The sequence below is a fragment of the Theropithecus gelada genome, chromosome 19 (assembly GCF_003255815.1).
Source record: "Theropithecus gelada isolate Dixy chromosome 19, Tgel_1.0, whole genome shotgun sequence".
In the NCBI taxonomy this organism is placed as follows: domain Eukaryota; kingdom Metazoa; phylum Chordata; class Mammalia; order Primates; family Cercopithecidae; genus Theropithecus; species Theropithecus gelada.
The window spans coordinates 9,468,815-9,479,267 of record NC_037687.1 but is presented as its reverse complement, the minus strand read 5'-3'; the positions used below and the strand labels follow the sequence as shown (position 1 = coordinate 9,479,267).

The following is a 10,453-nucleotide window of genomic DNA, read 5'->3' as shown; positions in this document are numbered from 1 at the left end:
AGAGTCACATTTTTCAGGGTGTAAGTTTTCTTGTAAAATGAAACTATTACCCTTTACCCAACAGGCAGCTCGGCCCACATCTGCTTTTCTGGGTCTAGCTGACACAGGACTACTATGGCATTTCATGACAGTGTTGTGTGTGTACAGTTTTCTTGAGTGTGCAGGAATATATGGGAATTTCAAGCTAGGATGGAATGACTTCTAGGCATGAGAATGTGGTTAGGATGGGCAGCTCTGGCTTCTCATTGCCTTCTTAATTTTCCACTAAGGTGTTTTTCCAGGGAACCAATCTGCCCTTTTGAAGAAAAGACAAAGGTAGGAACGATGGTGGAGGACTACCTGGCAAATTCTTATCAGGTAAACAGACAATGTACCATTATACAAAATAACATACTTACATCCAATAGACACATTTCCTTCTAGACAGACTCATCTCCGGAGTTTTCTTAGAGCAAATGAAGCCTTACTCAAAGACTGAGTCCCCAGATGAATTTCCCCAGAGAATGAAGTCTCCTGTACATAAAGTGTTAACTTGAAAATCATCCCAGTAGCTCAGTAATTACTACTTAAGCTTGACCTTGATGGTACCAACTGCATCTTTTTTACATTACTGGGTGTGGTGACAGATGATAAAGCAGATGAAAGTGTCCTTTTATCAAGTTAATCACTTATCAGCATTTATCAGATATATGCAGTGTGCTCAGGAGTGTGCTGCATAGAGACCAATGGGACAGGAAGAGCTCCTAACCTGGTTGTGCTGAGATAAAGTGTAAGCAGTGTGCAGTGACTCATGCCTGTAATTCCAGCTACTCAAAAGGCTGGGGTGGGAGGAACACTTCAGCCCAGGAGATGGAAGCTGCAGTAAGCAGCAATTGTGCCTGTGTGACACAGTGGGACCCTGTCGTTATATATAAATAAATAAACAGATTGGATAGATAGATAGATAAAAATTCATGCTTAGGAAGTACTGTTCTCATCAAAATAAAAATTTAAAATTTAAGAATAAAAATATTTAAAAATTAAAAGTAGATCAAACAAAAAAAGATTTAAAAAAAATTTAAAAAGCGCTGTTCAAGGCATATGCCTGTGGGAGGTCCACCTTGATTGTTTAGACACAAGAGTTCCTGAGACATTAAACCCTGGAGTATATATTGGGAGATCTCAAAACCACATATAAGTGAGTATAAGTTTCCCCTTCCTCATTCTCCAGTGAGCACTGGTGGAAGTGTTCATTGGCTCAAACCAGCATGTGTGTGATGACTTAGGATTCAGTGACGTTTGATGATGTGGCTGTGGACTTCACCCCAGAGGAGTGGGCTTTACTGGACACAACTGAGAAATACCTTTACAGAGATGTGATGCTGGAGAACTACATGAACCTGGCCTCCGTGGATAAGAGTAACATCACTTTGCTTGGCATGGTGGCCTGCACCTGTAGTCCCAGATACTTGGGAGGCTGAGGTCAGAGAAGTGCTTGAGCATGGGAGTTTGATACTAGCATGGACAATATTGTGAGACCTCGTCTCTTAAAAAAAAAAAAAAAAAAACATAAAAATAAAGACTAGGCCAGGCATGGTGGCTCACGCCTGTAATCCCAGCACTTTGGGAAGGCAAGGTGGGCAGATCATGAGGTCAAGAAATCAAGACCAGCCTGGCTAACATAGTGAAACCCCTTCTCTACTAAAAATGCAGAAAATTAGCTGGGTATGGTGGCACATCCGTGTAGTCCCAGCCGCTTGGGAGGCTGAGGCAGTAGAATCAGTTGAACCTGAGAGGCAGAGGTTGCAGTGAGCCGAGGTTGCATCACTGCACTCTAGCCTGTGCGAGAGAGTGAGACTCCATCTCGGCCGGGCGCGGTGGCTCAAGCCTGTGATCCCAGCACTTTGGGAGGCCGAGACGGGCGGATCACGAGGTTGGGAGATCGAGACCATCCTGGCTAACATGGTGAAACCCCGTCTCTACTAAAAAATACAAAAAACTAGCCGGGCGAGGTGGTGGGCGCCTGTAGTCCCAGCTACTTGGGAGGCTGAGGCAGGAGAATGGCGTAAACCCGGGAGGCGGAGCTTGCAGTGAGCTGAGATCCGGCCACTGCACTCCAGCCTGGGCGACAGAGCGGGACTCCCTCTACTGCACTCCAGCCTACGAAAAGAAAAGAGACTCCATCTCAAAAAAAATAAAATAAAATACAATAAAAATAAAAATAAAAAAAGATTTTTAAAGATCCACTTTGCCTCGGAAGATTTAAGCTATTTTTCTCAGAATTTCGGGTATCTCTGACTTTTATTTTCCATGTAGTCAAACATTTCTATGACCTAACAAAACTACCTGTTCTGTCTTTTTTTTTAAGTTTATCATTTTGATACCTATTTTTTTTATTTTTTTTTATTTTTTATTTTTTTTTGAGACGGAGTCTCACTGTGCCTCCCAGGCTGGAGTGCAGTGGCGCGAGCTCGGCTCACTGCAAGCTCCGCCCCCCGGGTTCACGCCATTCTCCCGCCTCAGCCTCCCGAGTAGCTGGGACTACAGGCGCCCGCTACCGCGCCCGGCTAGGTTTTTGTATTTTTAGTAGAGACGGGGTTTCACCATGTTAGCCAGGATAGTCTCGATCTCCTGACCTTGTGATCCACCCGCCTCGGCCTCCCAAAGTGCTGGGATTACAGGCTTGAGCCACCGCGCCCGGCCGATACCTATTATTTATCCCGATCTTTCCTACTTTCCTTTCCTGATAATCTTCTCTTACTGTTCCCCATCGTTTTATTTTTCACAGAAGCAGTTTGTAGTAAACTATCTAAACACATCAGTTGTGTAATAAACCCCACGTCCTTATAGCCAAATTTTTGACATGCCAAAATCCTCAAAGTTCTCTGGCTTATCTTTTATTACTGTGTTTAATTTGAAAACAAATACAAATACTCATCGTTTTAAACATTTCTTCTATAAACCCTTATATTTCTTTTTCTGCTTAACTTCAGAATGGGAAATACAACCTAGAATCAAAGGGTCATCACTTCAGCAGGGTTTTTTGAAGAATCCAATATTCAGTGGGATACAAATGGTAAGATTCATGAGTGATATTTCTTAGTTTCCTCTCAGAAAAGATTGAGAATTCCATTCTGGGAAATAGCATCATCAGACCTATGACTTACTTCTGTAATCCCAGCTACTTGGGAGGCTAAGCTGAGAGGATCATTTGAGCCCAGTAGTTCGAGACCAGCCTAGGCAGTATAACAAGATCCCATCTCTGATTTTAAAAAGAGGCTGGATGTGGTGGCTCATGCCTGTAATCCCAATACTATGGGAGGTTGAGGTAGGTGGATCACTTGAGGTCAGGAGTTTAAGTCCAGACTGGTCAACATGGTGAAACTCTGTCTCTACTAAAAATGTAAAATCTACACTATTTGGTTGGGTACAGTGGCTGACGCCTGTAATCCCAGCACTTTGGGAAGCTGAGGCAGGAGAATTGCTTGAGTCTAGGAGATCGAGACCAGCCTGGGCAACAGGAAGACCCTGTCTCTACAAAAAATAAAAAATTAGCGGGGTGCATTGGCATGCAACTGTAGTCCAAGCTCCTTGGAGCACTGAGGCAGGATGATGGCTTGAGCGTGGGAGATTAAGACCACAGTGCACTGTGATTGTGCCATGGTACCCAGCCTGGATGACAGAGTGAGAACCTGTCTGGAATCACCCCCAACAATTAAAAGAAGACAGTTTTTCTTGTTTTGTTTTGTTTTTGTTTCTTAAATAATTTAGAGCCAGTGGCATAAAATTCTAGCAAAAGATCCATCATTCAATCTGGAAGAAATCAAGAAGGTAGGAAATGAAAAAAAAATTAAATATTAAAAAGTAAAATGATAATTGTCACCAAAATAATGTTTCCGTGTTCAGATGGGTGAAATCTTTTAATATGTCTGAAATCATTTGAAATCCTTTATCCCCTCCTCAGCAGACAAGGAGTTACAGTGGATGGAAACTCTGTGAGAATTGTGGAGAGGTCTTCAGTGAACAGTTTTGCCTTAAGACACAGATGAGAGCTCAAAATGGAGGGAACACTTCTGAGGATAATTGTTATGGAAATGACGTCCTCAGTGTGACAAGGAAGCCTCTATTGGACAGGAACTTTCCAAATTTAATCCATGTGGAAAATTCTTCACCTTAACTCCAGGCCTTGCTGTACATCTTGGAATTCTCAATGCAAGACAACCATACAAATGTAAGGAATGTAAAAAAGGCTTTAAGTATTTTGTGAGCCTTGATAATCACACGGGAATCCACACTGGACAGAAACTCTGTGAATTTCAGGAATGTGGGAGAGCCATCACACCTTCCTCACACCTAAAGCAGTGTGTAACAGTTCATACTGGAAAGAAATATAAAAAGACTAAGAATTGTGGGAAATCCTCTACTAATTTTTCTCAACTTTCTGCACATGCGAAAACTCATAAAGGAGAGAAGTTCTTTGAATGTAAAAAATGTGGAAGATCCTTTAGAAATTCCTCATCCTTTAATGTTCATATTCAGATTCACACTGGAATAAAACCACACAAATGTACAGAATGTGGGAAAGCCTTCACTAAATCAACTCACCTTACTCAACATGTAAGAACTCACACTGGAATAAAACCCTATGAATGTAAGGAATGTGGCCAAGCCTTCACTCAATACACAGGCCTTGCTATACACATACGAAATCACACTGGAGAGAAACCCTATCAGTGTAAGGAATGTGGGAAAGCCTTCAATAGATCTTCAACGCTTACTCAACATAGAATTCACACAGGAGAGAAGCCTTATGAATGTGTTGAATGTGGGAAGACCTTCATTACTTCTGATCGTAGTAAACATTTGAAAACTCACAGTGGAGAAAGGCCCTTTGTATGCAAGATATGTGGTAAAGCATTTATGTATTCCTCACCCCTTAATGTTCACCTGCGAACTCATACCGGAGAGAAACCCTTCATATGTAAAGAATGTGGGAAAGCATTTGCTGTTTCGTCACACCTAAGTAGACTTGAAATGAAAGAATTTACACTGGGGAGACACCCTATGAAAGTAAGGGTATGAGTGTTACCTTTTAGCTCATAGGTTGCCATCTTTAATTATTGGCAGTGGCACTAAAGATCATCAGATTTGTCCTAAATGCCTTGCAGAGGTTGTAATGTCTCATGGATTGGCTTTGGATGCCATCCTGAGGGTCTGAAATTAAACCTACAGGTTCTGATTACAACTTCATGGTTGCCTGAGTCTGGGCATCTGTGAAGAAGGGTCATGAATGGTGAGGTCAGTACTGCAGGCTGCCTCACATTAGTGATTAGATTCCTAAGATCATAGCATTAACAACTTCTGTATGAGATAAGTCATCTAGATTGGTCCCAGCCCCTGTTAGTAAGATGCTCCTCCAAGGGTATCTTCTGTTCCCATGGATCCTGCAGAGCATGGCAGGTATGAAACCATCCTTAACTGCCAGTGCACTTTCACAGTGATTATTTCTGTGTCTCCTTCTTATAAAATCTATGAAGTGTGACAGCCTTACCTGTTCTGTCTTCTCTGTCCATTTTAGGTGGCACAGTGTAAGTGGCAGTGTCTCTTCTAGTATAATCCAGTCTCTCTCCTCACTTCTGTTAAGATGGCTGATATAGTCCATAAATCCCACTGATGATCTCTTTATCAAATGATTGTTCAGCCACACATTCAGGATTCTCTTCAGTACAAGTTTTGTAATTTTTGCAGTATGGATAGGCTGAGAATTTTCCAAATCTCCAAGTTCTGGTTCTGTTTTCTTTTATATTTCTTCTGCAGTTCAGGTCTTCTCTTTTACATTTTCCTGTAAGCAGTCAGGAAGAATGAAGCTTCCTGTGTCCTTTAACACTTTAATTACAGATGTTAGTGATAAATACCCAATTTTATCTCTCTCAAGCTCTACTTTCCACAAAATGCTAGAATACAGTTCTGCCAAGTTCTTCACCGCTTCATATCAAGGGTTGTCTTTTCTTCATTTTCCAATAGCATGTTCCTCATTCCCCAGTGACACCTCACCAGAATCACCCTTACTAATATTATTTCTAGCTTGCACATCAGAATTTTTATAGCCTCTACTCATTTGTCAATTTCAAAGCTGCTTCACATTTTTAGTTTTTTGTTTGTTTGTTTGTAATGGCAGTACCTCACTTTTCAGTGCCACAATGTGCCTTAGTTAGCTCAGGCAACCATAACAGAATAACACAGACCAAATGGCTTACAAATTCTTTTAATTTTAAATAACTGAAGTTAAAAACACAGGTTTTTTTGTTTTTTGTTTTGAGACGGAGTTTGTATTTTTACTTAACCATGTATCTTGGAAATCACTTCATGTGAGTTCATAGAGATCTGCATTCATTTCTAGGGCTGCATGATATTCCATTGGTGGATGTACCATATATTCAGATACTCATACTTGAGAGCATTTAGGCATTCATATTGCAATCACAAACAGTGCTGCAATTAATACTCTTGAACTTCTTTGAATTGTTAAAGGTTTACCTTCAAGGCAGATTCTTAGAAGTTTAGACTGAATCCTGGACCTGGTTTAAAACAAAAATTCTTAAAAGTAGGATTGTGGCTGGGCACAGTGACTCATGCCTGTAATCCCAGTACTTGGGAGGCCGAGGCAGGTGGATTACTTGAGGTCAGGAGTTTGAGACCAGCATGGCCAACATGGTGAAACCCCGTCTCTACTAAAAATACAAAAAATTAGCAGGGCGTGGTGACACATGCCTGTATTCCCAGCTACTTGGGAGGCTAAGGCAAGAGAATCCCTTGAACCTGGGAAGCGGAGGTTGGGGTTAGCCAAGATCGTGCCATTGCACTCCAGCCTGGGCAACAAGAGCGAAACTCCATCTCAAAAAAGAAAAAAGAAAAAAAAAAAAAGCAGAATTGCAAGGCCAGGCGTAGTGGCCCCTGCCTGTAACCCCAGCACTTTGAGCTCCTTAGTTTGAGAGCAGCCTGAGTAACAAGGTGAACTCATCTCTAAAAAATATGCAAAAATTAGCCGGGTGTTGTGGCTCATGCCTGTAGTCCCCAGCTACTCTGGAGGTTGAGGTGGGAGCATTGCTTGAACCTGACAGGTGGATGCTGCAGGTAGCCCAGATTGTGCCACTGCATATTCCAGCCTGGGGGACACAGCAAAACTTTCTCAAAAAAGAAAAAGGTCGGGCATGGTGGCTCACGCTTGTAATCCCAACACTTTGGGGTGGGAGGATTGCCTGAGCTCAGGAGTTTGAGACCAGGCTGGGCAACATGGCCAAACCCTGTCTTTACTAAAAATTAAAAAAAATTAGGCCGGGCGTGGTGGCTCACGCCTGTAATCCCAGCACTTTGGGAGGCCGAGGCGGGTGGATCACGAGGTCAGGAGATCGAGACCATCCTGGCTAACACGGTGAAGCCCCATCTCTACTAAAAACATGAAAAATTAGCCGGGCGAGGTGGTGGGCCGCGCCACTGCACTCCAGCCTGGGGGACAAAGCGAGACTCCATCTCAAAAAAAAAAAAAAAAAACCAAGTGTGGTGGTGTGCTCCTGTAGTCCCAGTTACTAGGGAGACAGGCACAAGAGTCGCTTAAACCCAGGAAGTGGAGGTTGCAGTGAGTTGAGATCATGCCATTGCACACCAGCCTGGGCAACAGAGGGAGACTGTCTCAAAATTTTTAAAAAAAGAGGTTTCCAGATTGCACAGGTAGTGTTTTCAGGTATTGCCAATTTATTCTCTGTAGTATACAGCCTCCAAATTGTCCCCCAATAATTCCTGTTTCTCAATAGTCATACCTTTGTGTAGTCCTCTCACGTTGTACCAGGCTTCATCTCTGTGCCTAGCAGAATGTGGCAAAAGTCATATTAAGTCACTGCGGAAGTTTAGGTTACAAAAGACCACACACATATGGAATCTCACTGGAGTCCATACGGTGAAAGCAATCTTGAAAAAGAAGTTTGTTGGGTAGGCAAGGTGGCTTACGCCTGTAATGGCAGCACTCTGTGAAGCCAAGGCAGGTGGATCATTTGAGGTCAGGAGTTTGAGACCAGCTTGGCCAATATGGCAAAACCCCATCTCTACTAAAAATACAAAAATTAGCCGGGCACAGTGGCAGACTTCTGTAATCCCAGCTACTCAGGAGGCTGAGGCAGGAGAATCGTTTGAACCTGGGAGGTGGAGGTTGTGGTGGTGAGCCGAGATCATGCCATTGCCCTCTGGTCTGGGCAACAGCGAGACTTAGTCTCAAAAAAAAAAAAAAAAAGATTGTTGGAGAATTCACACTTTGTAATGTCAAAAGTTACTAGCCTGTAATCCCAACAATTCGGGAGGCTGACTCAGGAAAACTGCTTGAGTCCAGGAGTTTGAGACCAGCTTGGGCAACTTAAGGAGACTTCATCTCATCTCTACAAAAAATAAAAATAAAAAATAGCTCGGCATGGTGGTGCATAGCTGTAGTCCCAGCTACTCAGGAGCTGAGGTAGGAGGGATCCCTTGAGCCCAGGAAGTTGACCCTGCAGTGAGCTGTGATCGCACCATTGCACTCCAGCCTGGGCAACAGAGTGAGACCCTGTCTCAAGAAAAAAGCAGAAAAAATAGTATTACAAAGCTATAGTAATCAAAACAACGTGGTATAGGCATAACTAGACATGAAGACCATTGTTATAACATAGAGACCCCAGAAATAAACCCTCACAGATATAATCAAATGGCTTTTCACAGTGATGCCAACAACCTTCAATGGAGAAAGGGCAGTTTTAATTTTCTTGCTGGGCTACATTCCCAGGAGGTTAGGCATTCTTAGTCACAGGAAGAGATAGGAGGTTGGCACAAAATACAGGTCATAAAGACCTTGCTGGTAAAACAGGATGTGGTAAAGAACCTGGTCAAGTTCTATCAAATCTAAGATGTTGACAAATGTGACCTCTGGTCATCCTCACTGCTAATTATAGGTTAATTATAATGCACTAGCATGCTAAAAGACAGTCCCATCAGCTCCATGACTTCGTACAAATGTCACAGCAATGTTTGGAAGTTTACCTAGATAGTCTAAAAGGGAAGGATGCTAGGTTCCAGAAAATCTCTGCCCCTTTCCTGAAAAACTTCTGGACACCCCACCCCTTATTTAGCATATAATCAATAAATAACCATAGGTATACTCAATGGAGCAGCGCATAGGAAAGGAGACCAGACTCCTTTCCGTTAACAATACCATCATGATCCAGTAATCCCACTACTGAGTATATTTCCAAAGGAAATTACGTCAGTATCTTGAAGAGATATCTGCAATCCCACGTTCATTGCAAACTTCTTAGAACATAATAGACAAGATATGGAAATAACCTAAATATTCCTGGACATTTAGGAATGAAGAAAATGTGATATATACACGTGAATATTATTTAGCCTAAAAAAGAGAAGGAAATCTTGTATAATCTCACATATATGTGGGCTCTGACATAACCACATAGCCCTTGACTCATAGAAGCAAAGAAGAGAATGTTGGCCAGGGGCGGTGGCTCACGCCTGCAATCCCAGCACTTTGGGAGGCTGAGGTGGGTGGATCACGAGGTCAGGAGTTCGAGAACAGCCTGGCCAACATGGTAAAACTACGTCTCTTCTAACAATACAAAAATTAGCCAGGCATGGTGGTGGGCGCCTATAATCCTAGCTACTCAGGAGGCTGAAGCACAAAAATCCCTTGTACCCAGGAGGCAGAGGCTGCAGGGAGCCAAGATCCTGCCACTGCACTCCAGCCTGGGTGCAGAACGAGACTCCATCTGAAAAAAAAAGAAAAAAAAATTTGGTTGCCAGGGAATGGGAGAATGAGGAGAGACTGGGGAGACGTTAGTCAAAGGGTATAAACTTTCAATTACAAGATGAAAAAATTCAGGGATTTAGGCCGGGCGCGGTGGCTCAAGCCTGTAATCCCAGCACTTTGGGAGGCCGAGACGGGCGGATCACGAGGTCAGGAGATCGAGACCATCCTGGCTAACACGGTGAAACCCCGTCTCTATTAAGAAATACAGAAAACTAGCCGGGTGAGGTGGCGGGCGCCTGTGGTCCCAGCTACTCGGGAGGCTGAGGCCGGAGAATGGCGTGAACCCGGGAGGCAGAGTTTGCAGTGAGCTGAGATCCGGCCACTGCACTCCAGCCTGGGTGACAGAGCGAGACTCCGTCTCAAAAAAAAACAAAAAAACAAAAACAAAAACAAAAAGAAAAAATTCAGGGATTTAAATGTGCAGCATGGAGATTTTAGTTAACAATACTGTATTGTCCGGCTGGGCGGTGGCTCACGCCTATAATCCCAGCACTTTTGGAGGCTGAGGTGGGGGGAATCAAGAGATCAAGACCATCGTGGCCAACATGGTGAAAGCCCGCCTCTACTGAAAATACAAAAAATTAGCCCAGTGTGGTGGTGTGCACCTGTAATCTCAGCTACTCAGGAGGCTGA

At 43.2% G+C, this 10,453-nt stretch overlaps 1 protein-coding gene across 1 annotated transcript in view; it reads left to right on the top strand.

Annotated features, from left to right (window-relative positions):
• Nucleotides 1-5,190, top strand: part of LOC112613178 (zinc finger protein 562-like) — a 5,390-nt gene extending 200 nt beyond the window's left edge. Inside the window, 6 exon segments of the mRNA XM_025368465.1 lie at nucleotides 270-357; nucleotides 1,266-1,398; nucleotides 2,973-3,055; nucleotides 3,947-4,088; nucleotides 4,091-5,010; nucleotides 5,013-5,190. Of these exon segments, the coding sequence (XP_025224250.1) occupies nucleotides 270-357; nucleotides 1,266-1,398; nucleotides 2,973-3,055; nucleotides 3,947-4,088; nucleotides 4,091-5,010; nucleotides 5,013-5,075 (1,429 nt within the window). The 3' untranslated portion in view covers nucleotides 5,076-5,190.
• Nucleotides 5,191-10,453: the final 5,263 nt, after the last annotated feature.